General features: G+C 38.3%; 1 protein-coding gene across 1 annotated transcript in view; it reads left to right on the forward strand.

Annotated features, from left to right (window-relative positions):
- The window catches only part of PCCA (propionyl-CoA carboxylase subunit alpha), a 280797-nt gene that overhangs the window by 7945 nt on the left and 250359 nt on the right, over window positions 1-22493 (forward strand). The window contains exons 3-4 of the mRNA XM_033053042.2: window positions 2729-2776; window positions 2865-2933. Coding sequence (XP_032908933.1) covers window positions 2729-2776; window positions 2865-2933 — 117 coding nt within the window. The remainder of the gene's footprint in view (window positions 1-2728; window positions 2777-2864; window positions 2934-22493) is intronic.

Raw genomic sequence — 22493 nt, forward strand, 5'->3', positions numbered from 1 at the left:
ATGTAACAGTACTACTAGCATGTTTGTTGGATGATCTGGCATGGGGGTGAGAACTTCAGAGCTTGGAAAAAGATGAGCCTTTAAGGCCTGCAAAGAATAGCAAATCCTCATTTTGGGACTTGTGCAGTAGCAATTACAATTTACAGTTATGAGCCAAGAAAAACTTTCCTTGTGGCAGATTGTCTTGGCATGGCCTCTGAAGTAACACACTTGGAAAAATAATGGAATTGAAGGTACACTAATATTCAAAGGCAAGGATGTCAACAATTCAGGACTGATAGGCTTGTCCTTATATACTGGTATAGAAGCAATCAACTAGACATGAAGCAATATTAGGAAATTTGGTAAACCGGTGTGTGTACCTAGAACTGTGGGTTTACAGGTTTTTTTCCAGAAGATTTATTTTTCTTAAGGTTCTTGCTTAATTAAGGACCCCCTGCTTTTCTAAATGCATAATTATATTCAGGCCATAGTTGGGTATTTGGTTTCTCTCAACTAGGAGCTGTGTCATTTCAACCAGTGACTGCCACAGACAATGGAAGGGGCAGTGAACAAAACAAACCACAAAAGAGCTTAAACTGTCTTCATAATGACAAGACTTTCATGTGACGCCTCTTCAGTCTAATTAGTGGAAATGATATAAAAAAATTACTCCAAAGCAGTATGTGATTTTAAATTTTTTTATTGTGCTGGACTTGAGTTTAATCTGTGTCTTTAGACAGACTAGAATTGAAAAATTAAAATGAATGTCAAATATTCTTATAATCTTGATATTGAAAGTCTTGTCTTGCACTGCGACCACAGCTGATTAATAAAACAGCTTTTATATACCAAGAACTAGGTTGGTGGTGAACTTAAGTCATGACACTTTTCAATACCAGGTATTTGGGAGTATTTTTTTAATTCCCCCAGAAGTCTGTATGCCTAAAAATCTTTAGGTACCTAGAACGCTGAAATTTAGATTCAGGAACAGTTTGTATGCTTATGTTGATAACCTTTTTAGACCAGATTCCCAGCTAAAAAAAAAACTGTTCCAAAAATTGCTAGCTCCTGTGGTATTCTTGAAGTTTGTGCCTCTGATAATTGAGCTTGTTTAAGGATGTTTAAGTTATGTCTGAGTTAGATGTACCTGTGCACTGATATTCAGCAGATCTGCCTGAATTTACTGTATAAGCTTGCTGCAGCTCTCACCTGGAGGGATTTCTTACCACTTAATTTCTGTATGGTGTTATCACATGGTAGTATTTTTAAACTGGTCATGTGATGTCAGCTCAACCTGACTTGGAAAAAGTAAATTTGGTCAAGGGCACCTTGAGTTTCTCTGGAGTATACAGCAAACAATGTCTTCTGGTCTGTCAGTAACACTTCCTGTTGGGGTTTTGCAGTGTTCCTTCCTCTCCTCTGGCACCTGAGTTCTCCTCCTCAAGTTAGCTGATGACTATGAGGCTTGTAAACTGTTTAGATATTGTGGTGGCAATACCTTCTCTTACCCTAGTTCATATGAAAACAAGCTGTTTGATGTAGTGGAGGAAGAATAGCTGTCAAATGTCTTTGGGTATCATTTGATAAACTTGATAGGATATGACTGCTGACTGCCCCTGAAGTAGAGAGTCCTGCTATGTATCCTATCTTTCATTTGGAGCATGGGAGGCAGAATAGGGCTGTTCAATTACTGTATTAAACTTGTGATGTGTCCTGGAGCTGCAACGCTGTGGTCTGAGGTGCGGAAAGCAGTGGGCTAAGTACTTTCACCCAAGACAATCCCTTTTGGTGAAGTCAGTATTTATAACTGAGCCAGTGCAGTTCCAAGGTGCACCTGTGTGTTTAGCAGCAAGGCCCATGACTGCAATATCCCTCGCTCCCAGCAATGAGATTTTTATGCTGAGCAACTGTGCTGCTCCACCACTCTTTCTGAATGGGAAAGGGTCTATGGCTTATTGACTTCCAAGAGCTTGTTATCCCTTTCTTACAGGCTCCAGGTGCGTCTGGAGCATTAGTGCATTCCAATGTGGAAGGTGACAGTGAATTTCAGGCAAAGTTTGATTTGTTAGTCTGTTGCATTGCAGATGCTACTTAGTATTGAGTGTGTAACAATGTCTTGATGGCCATGCAGGATTTTGCCAGGTTCCTCAGATGAGGCTCAGATAGGAGAAGGGGCAAGGCTGGTATAATTCAACAGGTATGCCTGTTCTGGATCAAAATGTTGATCTTTTATCCTTCGTGACCTAGGTATGGTGGAACCTCTCTTCCTTATGACTGGAATACCTTTTAAAGGGCTTCCGTAATTGATGAGTATTGTGTTCCAGATGAGCTATACTGGTTAGGGCCAGTGACCGCAGCATTGTACCTGTATGCTACCAGCATATACCTGTGCTGCTTCCAGGCAACATAAAACCTACTGCACCTCTTCCCTGGGCTTGGCTGACTTCTAGAGCTGCTGTAGGTTTCTAGTTGGCAAGGAGATCCAAGTAATGCTGGTATGAATAGTCAAAACCTTATTCTTCTGAACCTGTGTGTGTGCTAGGTAGATCTAGTATACCATACTGTTTGTTATATCATCATTTAAATCAGGAGAATGCTTTTAAAATTAGGTAATCTCAGAATTATAAGCTCATGGATAAACCATGATTTTAGTGGAAGTGGAGGAGAAAAGAAGGCATGTTTCTTGAGGGAGAAAAACTTGTATTCTGTTGGTCTCTCAAGATTCTTATTGCTCTTTTCCCTTTAGACTTTTGAAAAACTCCTTATTGCCAACAGAGGAGAGATTGCATGCCGAGTAAGTATGTAATATTTTAATTTCTTGATATTTAATTCTAAAACCATTGGTGTTTATATATTGATAATTGTCACTTCTTATGTGGTAGGTCATCAAAACGTGCAAGAAGATGGGGATTAAAACAGTTGCCATACACAGTGATGTTGATGCCAATGCTGTGAGTATTACTTAATTCAAGTGGTACATGAGGTTTTAGTAATTGAGCCACACTTGCAGCTGTTTTGCAGTCTTTTTGATTATTGTTGTAGGCATGTTGGCAATTCTAAAGTATCTTTATAATATGTCCTTTTCATTTATGTGCTTGAAGTGAGTGGAGATTCTGAGGTGGAGCAAGGATTGCACAAACATTTAACATGTTTCTTCTGTGAACTCCTGTGTTTTGCTTGTGTAAGTGCTGCCTTTCTCTTTGTGTGGATTAAGCTAGATACATGTGCACATAGGTACATATGGGCAATGAGTGAGAGTGGCAGTGAAACCTAAATTTTGTTTTGCTAATATGCAAAAAAAGGCAGTGAAGAGTGAATCCTAGAAGAAGGTGTAGATCTTAGTCTAAATTTTTTCTGTGTCTGGTAATATTTTTCATTACTTCCCATTACTTCCCACTTTCCAGAGAAAAGTTCCCTTCTACCAGGGATGCTACAGAGGCTTAATGGAGCTGTTCCATTTGATGAGGCTGTTGATGTGCCTTCAGTATAGGGCAGCATAGCAAGAAGGTGGCAAAATGGGATTTTAGACAAGTAAGGTACCTGTCTTGCCCATTTTCAGGTTTTGTAGTCTCTTCATTATCATTCGTGGCAATGACAGCAGGATAATTTCTTGTGTGGCGTAACAGCAAGTGTAGTCATATGTGCATATTCTTGTTGACTAGGGAGAACGCAGTAATATTCCTTGCCTGCAAGAACTGCTACAGCAGAAATGACTGGGGGTACCCTCATGTCCCAGGAAAGTTTGTTGAAATGAGGGAGTTAAACCCTGTATTATGATTTAATAAGAAATCACTCAGACAAGCTGCCAGGGAAAAATAATGTACAGTAATTTCACGACTATAAGGCGCACTTTTTTTTGCAGCGGGAATCTGTGCCGTGCGCAACAAAGTAACGAATTAGTAACGGAATCCCGCAATCGTGGAGTTTACTGGCAGGTGCTCAATTTGCAAACATTTTTCACAGATTGGTGTAGCCTTTAAAAGCATCCCCAAGCCCTCTCCCCGCATGTGGGCCCCGGCACTCCCACCCACCCCCAGCTGCCGCGGCTCGGGGCGGCCACAGCTCACACCTCAGGGCTGCCCGCGGTTCGGGGCAGCTTGGGGCCGCCTGCGATTCGGGAAGAGAACATTAGCAAAACTTAAAAGGACATGGGTGACTTCAGAGACTTTGATGCTTCTGTATTAATGCAAGTTTACAGATAGCTGCAAATGACATTAAATGGGATTGAATTGCATTTAGTTTTGTGGAGGTGGGAGGGTGTGTGAACTGGTGGGGAAAAACAGCCTGACAAAATGGCTGCTGAGACCCCCATAGAGCATTACAGTTGCTCATGTGGTACTGAATAAAATAGGTCATAATTGTTGCTTTCAGGTTCTTGAAAATAGTGGCTAATACTCCTTGATTGCATCTGTTATTTTGGGGAAAGCAGAGAAAAAAGTTGTATGCTGTTCAAAATGCTGAGTTTTGTTGTTTTTTTAACTTCAGTGTTCAACTTTGAAAGCACAGATTCTTTACACTTGAATAGGTAAAGTGGGGGAGGACCAGTAAAATTCAGTTTTTTTAAAAAATTAAAATCTGGTGGAATTACTTTTGATACGGGAAAAAAAGCAAGAAGTTTCATCTGAACAAGAGTAATCGTATGTACTTTTCCCCCTGAACTGATTGGAATAGAGGGTTAAGATGAAAGAACCTCCTCAACCATAAATGTAACACTGATGGTGCAAACATTGTCAGAGAAAGCTAGAGAACTATTGTAATGCCTAACGTAATCAGCTAAAAGTATGATAAATGAAGAACAAGCTTTCACTAATTGGATCTGAACAAAAGAAGGTATAGCATAAAGCAGTGAATGAGATATAATTTTACTTGGCATTTTTTAACACAGCAGGGATTCTATAGCCATATGAAGCAATGAACTATAAATGACTGAAAAAATCCCATGGGAAAGTAATGTAAACTATTAAAACTTAACTGAGTAGTGGGCAGTGAGTTATACTTCTTTTATGTAAGGTTTTTCCTATCAGTCACTTAAGACTTCAGGTGCTATCGTATTAAATAGTTTTGCGCCACATAATATAAAATGAAAAATAATGCAAATGCTCTTATTGATGTAAGCGTAATTGCACAGAATTGAGCTGTTCTCCAGAAATTGTCTTTTGAATGACAGAAAATGGAAAAAAATTAACTAGAAATGTAAGATCTAGTTACTTTCCTAACTTTTCTTGAGCTTGGAGTCTGAGACACTATTTCAGAAGGGTGTTGGGGAAAAATCTGCTTTAAGGAAACTGCAGAGTTGATTAGGGTTATGAGTTTCTATGCCATGTCTTTACAGGAGCTGAATGAATTTGAGTGAGTAAGATGAGTTTTTTTTCTGAAACAATAAAAACTTAGAATTTTGCTGAAGACTTCTCTGTAGCTTGGTGGGATACTGTCAGGTTCCTTTGTTTTTAAGGAATCTAACGGGCAAAAATAAGTATTGGAGGGCAATTTGGCACTTAAGTTGTAGTCTAAAAAAATTAGTCTGCAAAGTGGAAGTTTATCTAAAACTGAGGAGCTGACTTACTTGTGAGTAACTTAGATGTTTTAACAGTTGTCCAAACTCTTTTACTGTTTTTTGCTGTTTTATCTTTTGAAATATGCAAAACTTTCTTCTGTCATCTTCTACAAAACTAGAAATTCAGTCATTTTGACAACCATTGTCTCCCAATAGCATTTCAGGGATTTGTACTCAGAAAACTTGGCGAGATCTGTTTTGAGTACTTATATGAAAATTAAACTATTATTTTAATACCTTTTAGAAATATGTGATTGCTGGGCTGTTCAGAGTGTATAGAGTGGACTCTGCCTCCATGTACTGTCTGGAGAAATTAATTCTTCCTAGGTGGTGGTGTTTGCAAAGTGTGCAGAACAGGAGTTGGCCAGATCATACCGAGGAAACATTAGTCAGATTTGTGTTGCTCTTTTGTTCTTCCTTCAAGGTATTTGCCTTTTGTTTCAAAAGCAAGACAGCGTGTTGCTCATCTCTTCATGATAGGGGATGGAGATTATGCTACTGTCCTGTTCCCATGTTCACATTGAGTGAACCTCTGGACAGTTTTATAAAGCATGAGAAATGCAGGTGGTGGTAATCGCATGAAGGGAAATGACTCCGTGGAAGGAGTGTGCTTTTGTTCAGAATTGTAGCTTGCTTGCCAAATAATTTGCTGCTTTTTTTTGGTAAATTTATAATTGCTTTGAAACTGAGTGGGTTGCTGGAGGAAATAATTATTTTTTCATTGGCTATAATGAAAAATGGAAGCTTGATCTACTATTTTACAAGTTGGAGGGGCTCATCAGAACTCTAGAATCCTAAAGTTTCAGTCTTTTAGTGTGTGTTAATCAGTAATAGGATGATAGGAAATGCATATATGACCTCTGAAATGAGTTGCACTCCTGTTTGATGGCTAAGCTGAAATGTCACTTTTGTTGGATCCTTGTTGAAACTCTACCACTGAGTAGTGGAGGAAGGATGTAGAGTAGAATGCTTTAAGCATCATGCTGTGGCCTTACTGGGGCCACTGCCTGGGAGGTGGAAAGTATATGTTGTTAAGAAGGAATTGATACTGGATCTTTGACTTTTGTGGGAATGGTTATTTAATTACTAAGATGATTTATTTGTAGGATCAATACATGGATTAAAAATAACCTCCTGTCACAAAGTTCATTCAGGGCAAGTTGCTGTTGTCAGAGGTGCTGAACTACTCTTGGGAGAGGAATATATGGGAGCCCAGTCATCAAGATTAATTGCATCTTAAAGGTGTAGGTCCTCAGTGCAGTGGGGAGTCAAGTGGTGGTTCTGTGATGCGGAACCTGTCTACACCAGTAGGTAGTGGGGAGTAGCAGGAGTGCATCTGTGGAGTGAAATGGTTCATGCTGAAGACATGATGTTCTTCCTTTCTGGCTTTCTGTATCTCTGTGTGCTTGGTTCTAGTCTGGTGCTGAGAGCTTGGTGTCTGTGGTGGTTTGCTGTGCCTGACAGGTATCTGGTTCATCTGCTTTGAGACAGCTGAGTGTTAGAGACAAATGTGTTTGAAGTGGGGATGGCTGTGAGATTTACTTAAAAAAAAAAAGGCAGTCCTGATTTGAACTTAAATATTGATGTGTACTGAAGTCACTCTAATTGCTTTCTTGGGACAGCCCTCCTGGTGCTCTAACACTTCTCTGATCTTGTGCTGGGTTGTTTCCATGCCCTGAACACACCAGGCACTTTATTGATTAAGTTAGTTAAAACTTTTTCTACTGACTTCTTGGACTTTTTTGTATTAAAATATTTCATTGGAGTGTGTGACAGGTGCTGCAGCCATGTGTAGAAACAAACTGAGTTGGGGTAGGTCAGTAATTTTTCTAGCCTTGGCTGGGCTCTGATGCTGTACCCAGAGCTCTGGGGTTTGGGGAGATGCACAGGCATCTCAGTAATCAGGTCTTAAGCTTTAGGCTGAGCAGGGCTGAAGTCATTAGGCTTCACTTGTTCTAGAGATTTGCCTCTCTTGGACAGCAGTGACAGAGAGCAGGCAGCTCCTTCCTCTGAAACCACAGGTATGTGTAGAGAATGCTGCCATCAGCAGTTCTGGATCAATGTCTCCTGCTACCGTAATTCTGGTTCAGACTTAATGTCCTTGTTACGCTGGGTTTCCCCAAGAAAACTACTTGGTGTACACCTATTATAACCTGTTTGCTTTGTGCTGATCTCTAGAGCTTTCCAGAGGTGGTGGAAAGTGCTGTATGTAGTAATTTTAATGCAATTGAATATTGTCACTGTGACCAAAAAAGACAGTTTTACCATGTGCCTCTTTTAAGAGGAATGGCATAGTTTCCTGCTGCCTCGCCTCCTTGGATACAGGACATAAGGTCCCTTGGATTCCTCTTTTGAGGCTTTGAGAATGTCCTCATATCCTCAACAGCAACTACTTCATTGTGCAGATTCATTGCTCCTGTGGTTCATGTCCCAGTTGTGCTGTTTGTTATCAACTGTGGTTGTGGTTATTCAAGGATGATCTGTTTTCAGGCACTATTAATGAACAATACTATGTGGTAATATTATCTCTAATTTCTTGTCTGTGGTGGGTGTAAATACTGGTGAACAGGCCCCAGGCTGAATTTCTTTTTAGTATTTGGATGAGCTCTAGACAGAGAGGGACCTATGGCAGGTTTTCTCTGAATAGTGTTCACAAGTACTTAGAAAATTACTTTTACAATCAATGTAAGTTGTGCTGTCTACTAAGAGTAGTTATCTTCCTTTCTATCTTTTGTGTACCTACTACATGTGCAGCCTTTTGTTAAATTGATTCAGGCTACTTATCTGTATGAGAGCGGGGAGAAAAGAAAAAAAAGAAATGTGGATCAGCAAGCTGATATGGCTCTTTACATAGGTTAATGAATGCTAGAGCTGATGGCGTGAGGACACATGGTTGGGGACAAGGAGAATGAATACCTGATTAACCTTTTGAGAGGCAGTGTAGATTTAGTGTCTTGAGTTAATGCCATCACACATCTGAATAGGGGAGGATGTGGAGAAAAGGGAGCAGGGAAGGAAATATGTATCAGATACAGGTTCACACCATGTGAAGAGCTGGATTGGCGAGTGGAGCCATCTTAAAAGATCCTAATAAAAGAAACATTGTATTTAATACCAGTTACTTTCCTTGGTTGTTAGCTATATTGCTCAACAAGCAGCTTCCAGGCAGTTCTGGAGTCTGGGATTCCACAGATGAGATCCTGGTGCCATTTTTCCAGGGAGGAGTGTTAAACAAGAAACTGAATTGCTTATGAGGTGTCTGAAAAATTGGAAAACCCAAGATGGGAGACAGGAAATGAAGACACAACTTGTGAGGTATAAAGTATAGATGCATATGTCCTTTTAGGGGTGTTGTGGTTTTAGGTTATATTCTTTTACCTTTTTCATAAAAAGCATCTGTCACTGTATAAAGCATGAATGAGATATTGTTTTACTTATTACTGCTGAGTTGTCTGTAGGCAGCAACTAGCATCCTTTGATAGTTGTTTGAAGCCAAAAACCGCCCCCCACCCGCCAAACCCTTCATACATCTTGTTTATTATACAGGAAGAATGATAATCAGTGTTTGACTAGTTGGTGCGAGCTAATAGGTGTACTGAGTGGTGACTTGGATTTATAGAAATGCATGTATTCTGTTTAGATGTCGTACTTCCTGGTTTCTGTCTGTCTTGCTGTGCTAATTGGGCAGTGCTTCAAGTTTCATTCCTGGACTTTAACTGCATATATAACATTGCATGAATTCTCACAAAGTCCCTTTGTAGCTGGTGTTTAATGTCAGCTCACCTGTTGACCTGTAATGTTACTGGTCTTGTAAAGTAGACTGCTGACAGTTCTGAAAGTGAAACTGTTTTTAATGTGAGTTTAGTTGTTGACAAATTCGTGACAGCATACCGTCTCCCTTGTCTGTTTTTTGTAGCAAAGGAGCATCCCTGTCCGGGAAGTGTATCTCGTAGAGTGATCTCTTGTAATTTTGTTTGGATGGGGGCCCTGCATCAAACTGGTATGCTATGCTTTTAGCAACAAGCTAGGGGAGCTAAGTACTTGTTTGTATAATGTGATTTCTTTGTTAAAAGGTTTTAATAGATATTTGTCTGTTCTTGGATGGTATCATACTATAAAGTATGCTTTGAAAATAACATTAGTCAAATATTGGGGTTTGGTTTCTTATGATACTTCCTGCAAAAGATTTCCCCTACCCTCAATTAATCCTTAGTGTACCATGTTGTAAGAGTAGAAGAAAAGCATCTTTGAGTAACTGAACACATGTTAATCATAAATCTCTCCAGCAGCCATGAGTTGGTATTAAAAAGTTTATGGAAGGAATAGGGCTGTGGTCTTTAATGTCTTGGACTCTAGCAATTGCCTGGTGCTTCTCTGTGAGACTGAGAGTAGGAGCTAGGGGCCTTTATTAATGTGAGTTTTGCTCTGGTCCAGGCACTGAGTTATAGGGGAAGGAGCTGCAGAGAGATGAAATGACTTGCAGGATCAGGAAGGACAAACAGACTGACAGGCTCTTTGCAGAGAAGCTGCAGAGCCAACAGATTTGCATGAGACAGATTTGCTTGAGTAAGTGGAGGATAAAGAACTTCAGGGGAGGCTGTGACTCCTGCCACTAGGGTAGGTGGTGTTGGATGCCATAGATATGGTCATGAATAAGAAGCATAGAAAGTAATTTCTAGAAGACTGGAGGAAATATTGTCATTCCAAGACACTAGTACTAGTGAGACAGTGAAAACAATTGAGTCTTCTTGAATGTGTGGAGAATTGTTTCTTGGCACAAATGATTGAGTTAACTAGAGGAGGTGCTGTGCCGGCCCACTTACAGAGAGGGAAGAAGTAATTAGGGATTTGAAACCTGGGACTACTGTGAAATGGTGAGGTTTTGGTTTCCAAGAGGAGTAAATAAGACAAACAGCCAAATTGCAACCATGGACTTTGGGAGTGTGATTTTTTAATTTTTGTCCTAAACCAAGGATTTGCTTGCCAGCGTGTCATGAAAGGCTGTTATGGAAGTCAGAGTGGCTCAGGAGAGCTTGTTTATACTCAATGTAGTCTTCCGCAAGCAGAGGAACTTGGACAGAGAGTGTATAGAGCAGATGAAGTGGTATACTCCATAGTTTTCATAATGAAACTACAGCTCTGCTGGTGTTGACTATATATTGAAGGATATAAAGGGACAGGTGGAAGTGTTTGTGTAGAAGGTGAATTTGTGAGGTGGTCAACTTAGGTAAACTACTACGTGATTGAAAAAATGGATCTGCTCGGAGAGGTCCTGTCCAGCTGTAATTGTTGTTCAGTTTTGTTTACTGCTTTTTTTTAAAAGCTCACATAGTGGGAGAACTTGCAAAGCAGAGCAGACTAAATTTTTTCTGTTATATTTACAAATGGACAAATACATGATTAATCAATAGTCCTTAGTTATGCAATATGAAAGAAAGACGCTATCTATTTGACCATTTGTTGCATCATATTTGATGAGAAAAAGAAGCCTCTTCACAGATAATTTAAAAGCTTATTGTGGAAGTATGATCTGTGGTGCTTATTTATTTATTTTACTTGGGGGATTTCTTTTTAAATTGCTTGTCACCCATAGCAGAACTATCAGGTTCAGCTTTGGGGAGGCCTTTTTCAGTGAAGATTTTCATTTGGTAATGAAATTACCAAAGTACTGATGTGATTCTGAGAAGGTATAAAAAGCTAATAATAAAAGTACATATAAGCCTCCACTTGTATCTGAATTTTAATGAAAGTTGAGTGTAAAATTTCAAGACGAAATGTCCAGAGAAGTTTAATAATAGCTCATGTTTATGACAAACTTTTGCTTGTAATTTTGCTGGTCTTGTGGTTAATGTTTTCCAATTTTATATATGGTGCTTTAGCTGTTTGAAAGCACTTCAGCTTAACTTTTGGGACATGGTTTCATACCGAGTGCTTAACTAGCACTTCTGGATGATGCTGCTGATATAAGTTGGAGCTGTCAGTCCCCTAGAAATGTTCCTGAACCCAAGAAAAAGTTAATTTGCTGACCCTGATTCAGATTTTCTTTTCCTTCAAGGCCTTTCCTGAATATAACGAAGGTGTATGTATTGCCTGACTGATGCCTGGCTGATGTTTGTGCTCTGTGGAGGTGAGAAACTCTATTTGAAATGTGTTGGAGATTAACATGAAAAAAAAACTTAAAAAAATCCAGGGAGGGAGCAGGCAGGGAAAAAAAAAAAAAACCAAAAAAACACCAAAAAAACCTGTGATAACAAGTTTTAGGTGCTGTGACACACTCGCATAGCATTAGGGCTTTGGCAGTCTGCTGTCTGGTGCAGGGAAGGCTTGGTGCTGGAAACCTGCCCCAGCTTGGCCTGCCTGTTGGCACTCCTACGTCACTCGTGCTCTGAGAAAGGATCCCCAGCACCTCTGAGTGTGAATGACTTAGTACTGCTTGCTTGTATGTATTTAGCAGCTGCAAACCTTGTGTGTATGGGAGGGAAAGAACCGTGGTTGAGGGACTGCCTTTGAGTGCTATTGCTAGATAAAATCACATCCTGGGTTTTGTGAACCTTTCTTTTTGTAAAAGAGTGAAATGTAGAATGCTTGAGCTTGGGCAGCATCACTGCCTGCTACAGTGAGTGGCTGTGGGGATTTGAAAACCCATTGCTGTTCTTTTGTTTTTCTCTTATGCTTTCTGCAAAATCCTGCTTTGCTCACCTCTAAATTTTAGGTAGACTAAACTACTTATGTGTTTGCTTTTATTGTTTACCTTGTTAAGCATAGCAAAATTTTTGAGAACTGTCGAAACCACTGTTACATCTCTTGTACTTTAGTTTGAGAAGCCATTTTTTGTGTTGGTTGTAATACTTGAAAAATTCAGGAATTGATGATTCTCTATGCAGTAGTTAAATGTTGAATCCAAAGCTTTATTTTTACAAGACAAGTGCTAGTAAGGATTTTGCTGTTAGATTTTGTAATTTTAATGCTTTTATTTTAGGTGATAGCTTTTATTTGATAAGGGTATGTAGCAGGTCTGTAGGTACCTTAAATTACTGTTCTCTGTGCATACAAAACTGACTGATGTGGGAGAGATTTTAGATGTACGATAGGTTTTTTTGATAATAACATGAATTTGAATAGAAAATGTAGTTTTGGTGATAGTTAAAATGTAAATTGTATTTGATTTCTTTGTTGGTTTTGAACAGATTTTAGTATCATTATTGAATATGGGTTGAACTGAACCTGAAGTTTTGTCATGTCGTTGTTCAGTATCTGTGGAGCTCGAAATTGGCAGATAAACTTAGACTGTGAACTCTGCAATACTGATGCTTGTTGACAGCAGTTTCCCATTTACTCTTTTTTTTTCTTTAGAGGAAGTACTGTAACTCTGCTGCAAGTTAACTTCAATAACTTAAGAGACAGTGTAGGGGTTTTTTATCTCTTAATGTGTCTAACTCAGTATTCATCTGATAATAAAGTTTGCCTCTGTGCCAGTTTTTATTTTTTGTGCAGAGAATTTTCCAATTTAACTAACAAAAAGCATAATGGGTGCTTCTTGTCAATTAGTTCTGAAAGCTAATTTTTAAAATTAGGATGCTGAGATTCAAGAAGTGACACTGCTGTGTTAAGATTTTTTTTTTTGTAAAGCTTGAACATAAAGAATCCCATCAGCTGAACTAAAGCTTAGAATTATTATTCCAATTTCTTGCCCTCACATTTCTGTGAGTACAGCTGACAGATTAACTTCGGTAAATTCATTTTGCAGGCACGCATGCTTGTGTATTCTCAGCACCATTATTCTTTCTGCAGAAGAAATTTCTGTTGCCTTCTAGCAGTTAAGCCAACAGTAGCCTTCTCACAGCGCAAAAAGACCACATGTTCTTTAAGAAACCAGAGGTGTGGTAAGTCTGAGATGAAGGTGGCTGTTTGCTTTTAAGTTAAGATGAAAATATAACACTTCTTTGCTATGAATTTTTATAATGGAATGACACTTCTAAAATTTTTTAACATCTAAGCTTGTTTGGAGTGATATTTTCAATTTTGTTGCTATTATATTTGTTTGTAGCCTTACTCTAAACATAGGAAGGAAAGCACTGAGGTTGTGTTCAGTGGAAAAAGGTTCAGTTTTTGCTCATAATTTTGCCTTGCTTCATGTGCTAGAGTGAAGAGGTTGTTTTATTTTTCAGGCTCTCTGGTTCTTTAGGGGAAAGTGCTTTGAATTCCTTTGTCCAAGCATGTGGTGGTTAATAGTTCTTGGACAAGTTGCTGTGAAATCTGTTATACTTAGCATGATTGGTAGGGTTGGTAAGGTATGTCAGATAAGCCAAAGAGATGAGGGGTGTGGGTCATAGATTTGAGAGTGAGAAATCTGTATATGTGGATTAGAAACTGGTTTTTTAAGGGAGAGTATTTTGACAGGAAGCTTGTGAAGAGCTCTTGGGTTTTGAACTTTGGTAGTGATCCATACTTGCTATGAAAAGTAGACTCTGAATAACCTATGTCTCAGGTATGTAGTGCATCCATACCTAAATGACTTCATTCAGGGTTTTTATGGAGCTTTGCTTTTCTGTTGTATTTGCATTTACATATCTTTTAGAACACTTGGAACATTTGAAGGAGAAACTTCTGAGTTTCTCCTTGAAAAATGTTATGTTAACATTATTTGAACAGGAGCCTGTAAGTTGCTGCCTGTCCTGTGTAGCCCCACAGGGAGAGAGTACTTTGAAACTGGACAAGGGTTTCATTGTGAGCCTGTGATCGTATTTCAAACAGTCTGGGGCAGCGGAGGTGCAGGGAAGTGTGTATGAGGGTTCCTGCCAAGTTCAGGTGCAGTGCTGTGGGCAGGCAGTCGCTGGATGCACAACCAGAGTGCCTATAGCAGCAGTACCATCCACAACTGCAAGAGAGCGCCCTGCTGCTCTGGCTTGTACTGAGTGCTTCAGGTGTCTTCAGCCAAAAGAAGACTGTGGGATGGTAGAATGTGTCTTTGTACTTTCTTTGTTCTGCTACCTATTCTTTGCTTTTTCTATAGCGTTCTCAGTTTTTGATCCTTAGTTTTGGCTGTGTTTTTTTTTTTTTTTCTCCCTGACAATACCTAGCACAAGCATACATGGTTGTGGAATTTCTTCACACTTCCCCATCATATTCTTTAAGTATTATTTTCTTATTTTTTTCTCTTAATCTGTTGTGTAAGTGATGCACCATGCATTGAAGAATATGATCAGCCATTGTGCAAGTTTATTTTTCTCACCCAAGGTCATCATACATCATCACTAGAGTGTATTACAGATCTAGAAGATGGTGGTGTTTGTAGTTCCCTCTCTAGAACAGCTTTTAGATTCTGTTCTAGATAGCTTTACCATTAGAGGTTGCTTTGGTTATATATGTAATTGGACTGAGAGAGATGAAAGGACAATACTATTTTTGGAAATAGGGAAAGAAGTAATATTTTCTGAGTAAGCAGCTACTGCTGAGTTCTTATTTTGCTTCTTGACTGATAATCCCAGCTGCCCCCATCAGCTATTATTGAAGCAAGAACATTATCTTGTATCTTCTTTCTGTTGTGGAAAGTGAACTTTGCATGTGTCAATGAGTTTCAAAGCTAGCATTTCTTCTTTCAGACCTCTGAACACATTTATATTGTTTCAGCGGGAAGGATCCTTAAATTTTGAAACTGAACTTTGAAACTTTAGGTGGATTGATTAATGTTCTTCTTAAATTAAGGAAATTTACCTGTCCTTCTCCCCTCCAGAGAACCTAGGGTTTTTTTTCTCTCACTTGAACCCTTGAGATGCATTGCCTTGCTTTCAGCATGTCCTTTTCTGCCAGCCTACATACACATGGTAAAATAGATGAATATTTGACATTTACCGTGTTAAAACAAAAAGCCAACAAAATTCATGAAAATCTCTGAGAGCTGCATCTTATCCAGGTGGCCTGCTGTTTGAAATATGACTCCTGGTGTGTATTGTACTCTTAGCCCTAGGATTCAGTAATGAGATTGAGTGGTATCTTGCGTGAGCACTTCTGGATGATTGACAGTGAGGTGATGTGAATCATCATTTATCAGGATATTATCATGCCTACCCTTGATAATTTCTCCCTGCTGTCTGGGGAGGTGGTGAAGACAGATAGGACTTTGTGATGTCAAAGTAATTAGTGTGTGTTGGTTTCCAGCTGAACAAACTGGGAACTAATGATCAGGTAAATGAAGATGAAGTGCATTAGTGTAAGGATGAAGGTGCAAGGACCTTGGGGAAGAGCTTATCAAAATTTCATGGGGGTTATTTGAATATCTTACAATTTGTGCAGTTGCAAGCAGTATTTTTAAACTACTAAAGGATACTTCTGCAACAGTCTATTTACATGTCCTTTGTTGATATCTCTTCTAGTGAGGTTAAGGACATTAGACTCCTGTAAGGACTGGGAACTCCTTATGATTTTCATAGAGTCTAAATAGTCAATTTCTAGCTAATGGTAGCAATTTTGAGTTAAATGCTAAGGAATTTCAGTGTACACTGAAGAAAGGTTAGATTTTCCAGTGATTCTACCCATTTTTAAGTGGAGAGATTACTATCATTTACCTTTATATTTGACCCATAACTGGATCTGTTAATTATTAAAATATTTTACTGTTGCTTGATACATTTTAAAATATCTTTAAAAATGTGGACTTCGCTATATAATATGTGCTATTGTAACAGGCATTTAGCAGACATGATAGTTTCTTGATACAAGTTCTGAAAATGTTATGGATCTGTCATTAGTGAAATATTTTTTAACCTGAAAAAACTTTGTAAAGGTGTGTGCAGCTATTTTTAATTATGCTTAATGCACAAGGCTGGCTGAACATAATTGTTATACCAGCAGCAAGTGATCTGAGTTAATTTTATCACATGTGATTAGATATTACTAATTGTAATTAACTGATTGAAAAGCCTGTTTTACATGCTTGCTTTTCAATTATTAAAATGGTAATTTACTCATTGCCATTTATCAGTAAACTTGTGTTAATATACCAGTTTCCCAGATACCTCCAAGAATAACATACTTGTGACAGCAAAGTTTTGTAATTACAACCTTGTGGCAAAATTATTTTTTTGGCTAATTTTTATGTGTACAGCTTTTTTCTTATTTCAGTCGTTTCTTTGGTGGAAGTGAGTGGGATAGAATCTCTGGAAGGAATTTGTCCATATTAATATGGCTCATCAGAGACATTATATTTAATTGGAGAGCCTGCGGTATAGTCGCAGGAGGCTGGAGGGAATTATTTAGCATTAGCAATGGCTCGTCTGGGAGTTGTGCACTAATCAAGGAGCTTGTGTGTTAACTGTAGGGATGATGGGAGTTATGACGATTATGACATGTGAGCACATGTCTGAATGAGAACTGGACAGGCAATGAGTTAATCAAGAAATATATTAAATGGCTCCCATGCTGCTTCATTATTACTCTGTAGAGTGTCTGTCAGATTGTGTACTTTAACGAAAAATAAAAATCTGACGAATGGATGTTTTTGCAGGTAAAGTTAATACTAAATTTTTAAACCAAGAACTTGTTTCCTTTCTCTATTTTTGAAGTGAATGTGTGCTTTTAAGCACTGTACTGAAAGAGGTGAATGCTTGGCCTGCAGAATGTATTTAAACACTCCAATCTGCAAGCTTTTGTATTTTGCCAAATGCTTGTTTTCAGTAAATATGAATTACTTCCCACTTTCAACTAGATTTTCAAAAAACCTTTAAGCTTTTATATAATTAATAGCTTGCTAAAATATAAAATTTATTGTTAGCTACTTAGCTTCAAGGAAATAGAAATGCTAGTATTTTCTGTTATCAGGATGCTCCAAACCTTGTAAAATAAAGAAACCAAACACAGCACTCTTCAACTGCATGGACTATTTATTTGCCAGGTAGACACATTCTGTGCTCAGCATGGTTGGAAGCATCCATTTCCCATCCGTCATGAAATTATCAGTTATGCTGAAAAAATTCATGTTTAGAGGAAATGGAATTAATAAATTGTCCACCTTAAAAATAGTTAAACTGAATTATATTGGTAGGCAGATTTATCCCAGAGCTACTGGATGGTGAGCATGTGCATTTTTCCTGCTATTGTAAGCACTGACGAATTTAATACAACTTTCTACCAAACTGTAACCTTCATGTATTAGATTAATTAAAGCAGTATCATGGCTACTACCCAAAGTGTTAACCTGTAGGAGGTTGTTATTGAAATCCATTATCTGCGGAGTCAGTATTAGTGGTCAGCAGCAGCAGAAGTAAAACTGCAAGTAAGACCCTCCCTTGGGTGCTGTGAGCTCAGCAGGTTAAACTGTCAAAGCTTCTTAAAGGATGGATAGTTGAACCCCCTGGAGTTAAAGGTAAACCAATCATTTGCTGTCAGCAGGAAATATGACTTTATTTAGCAGGTTGGAGGGGGAAAATACCCAAACTTAAATGCTAACAGGAAAGAGGATTTAGAAGGAACCGGTCTGTAAGGGTGTGTTGCTATGCTGTCTAGATTCCATGCTACCTGGATAGATTTTTTAAAAATTCCAGGCTTTTCTGAAATAGGAATTTGTTTCTAGAGATGTTTACTCCAATGGCTTATAAAACTATGCGTAAGGTTGGGTTAATTTATTCAATCTGTGAATATTATCTATATGTTGTGAGGAATGCAAAAGTTTATGCCTCTTAAATGGAAACAGCTGTCACCTTGCAGAAAAAGGTTTTCTTTCCTTTGATGTTGTACTGGTGTTGCCTGTATATAATTGCCATGCAATTATCTCTTTCCTTATAAAATATATTTAGCGTTGACCAAGTGTGCTACATTGTAGATCTAAATATGTATTAATAGAATTTGTATGTATAGGCCTCATATTTATGATACTGTTATTAGGCTGTTCTGATAATGGTACTTCTCATTTTGTCTAGCTTTTACTTAATCTTCAGAGGTGAAGATCTAGAGCATTTGTCTTAGCACTTCTGAAATTCTTGCCTCAAGAAAGAGAATCAGATAAGTGACAGCTTGTCATGGAAGGATGGAAACTAGATGGTGAGGGAACACTTTGCTATCCTTCTGTTCATTGGAACAAGATCTGTGCTTGGGTGGGGAGAACTTTGTAGTGTTCTGCAAAGAATGCTCTTTTATGTATCAAGACCTGTTTCCTCAAAGCCGTGTTTTTAGATTAAATCTGCTTGATGTGCTGAAATAATACTGTCTAAGATTAATGGGAGGAGGAGCAATGGAGGCTAAGATTCTGTTCACTGTCCTTGAGTTAACTTAAGTTGGAAAAGTGTGTATCATGGGAAATAAGCTAGGAGGTGGAAATTTTGTTAGGGAAAATACTCAATGAACTAAAACTCCCCAAGCAAATAAAAGATCTTTCTAGAGTCACACTAAAATAAAATTTTTACAATTTGAGTAGCTTTGGCAGAACTATGAGGGCTGTAAGGAAAAAAAAAAATAGGTTGAAAATATTTGTATCAGTTAATCTGGAAAAGGATGGGACCACATAAAGTCTGGTATCTGCTACTGTGAATGAATTGTCTAGTGTTGGTAGTAACTGTGTGGAAGCTTTATTTGGACAGTGCAGGTTTCCTGTCTATTCCTGCCTGTTTGTTAGACTGTACACAGTCCTTGCAGACTTGGTGAACTGACTGCTTATCTGTGCAGTTTTTTTTGGGAGTGCTTGGTGCTTTTTCTCCATTGCACTGTTTTTGTAGACTTCCTCTTGACATCTGTATCTTGAAATCTCAAAACTGTCTTGTCTTTCAAAAGAAGACTTAGGATGGGTTTTATATAGAGGATTATCTTCTTCAAAGTTGTGCTGTAATGAATAATTAGTCTACACTGACATAGAAGTAATTTTCTTGCAAAACTAACAATTTTGCTTAAGAACTAAGCAAAAAATTATTTTTTTTAAGAAATCTGAACCTTCACATTAGGGCATTTTGAAGGAAAAATGCTCTACTTTTATAAATGTTATGTAATAACATAGTATTAAGTATGAATATTTTGAATGACATTTAAAAGTATTTAGTTCCTCATAAAAGCATAAGATTATGCTAGCCATGATGGTAATGTTGAGATTTTTATTATGCAATTTTTGTTAATTATATGAACTGCTTCAGTACTTAGCCGTAGTGAAAAAACCCCCCTCATGTATATTGGTATTTGCATACATACATGTCCACATATATATTTTCATTTGAACATATATGTATTGCATAGACATGAGGAATATCTATGTTTTAGGAAACCTGCTCTGGAATTTTTTCATCCTCACAAACTGATTTTTCTAGTATTTTCTTTGGATTACTTGACATTGTAGAACTTGCTTCATATTAGGTCTAAATTCCTTTAAGTCTAAACTACTTTCCTGCCCCTTCTCGTTCATTCACTGTATGGGATCTGATGGTCATGTGGCTGGGAGATGGTTTAACTTGGTGATCTGACAGAAGGCTGATTTTCCTTCCCCTTAGATTATTTTTCCACTGTGTCTGTTCAGTTCATTGTTCTGTTTCAGCTGTACTGTAATTGCTGGAGCTGAGTGTGGAGGAGATTTTAGGGGTGGGATCATCCTTTAAATGGCATTTTTTATGTGCCTGAAGTGTGGCTTATTGTGAAGCTTAATGTAAGTCTCAATATATGGTTCATTTTGGGCCTGAAGTTAGCCCACAATTGGGAAGGACATGACTCACTGTATGTCTGCATCTCGCATTTGTGATTTTAAAGAAAACTTAGTCTGGATCAGTAGTTGGAAGATTGTTGTATTTAGTTGATGTCCACATTTCCCTTTTCACCTTTCTGTTAAATACTGTTGTGTAGTTGAAATGCCAGGTGGCTGTGAATTCCCCTTGCTACTGTAAGCTATCCTCTCAACACTAGACTAGTTTTAGGAATCCCTGATCTTTGGATGCTGGAAGTGTTTCTGCAGTCCATCTATCTGTAGACATCTGAATGGCTGTGTACTGTATTCATCTGTCTGAAATTGCAACTCTGTCCAAAATAGAGCTGAAAACACTGGATTGGAGCATGTTACTGGTGTCTACTATGTGTTGCTTTGTACTGTGGCTGTTTAACCTGCTTTTTCTGAATCCCGTGTGTCCTGGAATATCTAGCTTAATTAAGAACTAAATCTCTACTGTATGAAGTTCTGTAGTTGATTACTCTTCCTGACATGTGATATTGTTTCCTAGACCTGCTTAGCTACTAGTTTTCCCATCTCCTACATGTCTTAATCCCTTTAGAAAGCAAAACAGAGAAGCATGCATCAAATGCATTCCTTGGTGAGCTTGTTTTTGGGGGAGGCAAGGAAAAGAAACAGCGTGAGAAAGATCTGTCCTATTGCTTTGCTAATGTGCTTAGAAACTGAGATTCCATTAGGGAGAGGCTGACATGTGGGTTCAGATGTGTTTGAAATGCAGGGAGGTTACTAAAAACACTGTAGGACATCACTATTTTGTTAACATCACACAAACTTAATTCTTTTTCTCAAACACTTAAAGTGCAGAATCACATACACTGCAAAGATGAAACTCGAGCATCCTCACAGAATGTAGTGGACTGCTCTAAATATGATGAATTGCTCAACTCCTGGAACAGATGGAGACTTTCTTTGGTAAATATGTTTATTAAATATCTTCCCAAATTGTTAGTGTATGCTCTGAACTAAAAATCTCCTGTTTGTCCTGGAGACTTGCTCTAGATAATGTATTCCAAAGTAAAAATAACCTGCAGACATATGAGTGGAGTTGCAAGCTTGCAGACTTTCTTCACAGCACCCCAGACATCAGCAAAGATGGTGTTGAGTGACTGTGCTGCCTCCTATTTTCACTTGAGTAAAGGAACTTGGTAGCTCTCCCACCGAGGGAAACACCAATGGAAGGAGGCAAGGGGAATGCTTTTCCCTCAAGATTGTTAATGTGTTCTGCTACTAATTCAATGTCTTGGAGTTAGATTGAGACATTCTGGTTTTCCCTTCCTGACTGCTCTACCTCTGTTAATCATCCAGTTCTTCCAAAGGTAGATTAGTGAACAAGGTGACTTACTGACCTACTTTTTCAATTACTCTGCCAAAGACAGACTGTTCCTGGTTGGTGTTGAATAAAACTTGTCGGAGATTGTGATACAAATTAACTATTTCATTCTGCTAAATTTTCCATAGCAAATTTGCATACTAGTTGGAGAGTTCAACACAGTAAGCACTTCCAATAAAATTCTGATGGAGAAGCCTTCTTTCTCACCATTGTTCTAGAAGGTGCTTCATTGAAGCTGTCTGACAAAGAATAAGCATATAGGAAAAGGCTTTTCAGAGCCAAGAGCTTTCTGGAACTCATCTCTAGAGTCTTATCTGTAATGTCTTCAGGATTCAGGAGGCATTTATTTGCTTGTCCCACAAGCAGAGCACAGTTTGAGAGTATCGTTCTATGACAGCTTTAGCATGGTCTGGTTTTCACAGTAGAAGAGATCAGGCCTCTAGGTACACTGGGGAGTCCTTTCCTTTTCATGATACAAGTAAAACTGTGTGTCTTTTTAGCAGCAAACAATGTTCCAGAGGCTCATCCGTGGAAGAGAGAATGGAGATTTACTTTTTTTTTTTTAAGGTTACCAAAATAAATTCGTGTGTATAAGTGAGAATGCAAACAGATGAACATCTTGATATATGTTGAAATATGACTTCTCTTGGTGTTGGTTAAAAATGCAGTCTTCCTTGCATACTTCATGTTGCTTGTCTTTTAGTGATTGTTCAGTTCAACCTGGATTTATTAATTTTAATTTTAGTTGAAAACTGTGGATTTTTGAGGCCCTTGGTTACTGAGGTTATTTACTGTCTTCGTTTTTTGACCAGTTGGCAAACTTGAATGGCAAGACTGGCAAGTAAAGGAAAGGGTGTTATTTTTAAAATTTTTTCTCAGCTGGTGTCCGTGAACCAAGGCTCTAATCCTGCAGATGAATGGATGGGCTGTTTTGA

This window comes from Catharus ustulatus, chromosome 2, assembly GCF_009819885.2.
Source record: "Catharus ustulatus isolate bCatUst1 chromosome 2, bCatUst1.pri.v2, whole genome shotgun sequence".
Taxonomy (NCBI): Eukaryota; Metazoa; Chordata; class Aves; order Passeriformes; family Turdidae; genus Catharus; species Catharus ustulatus.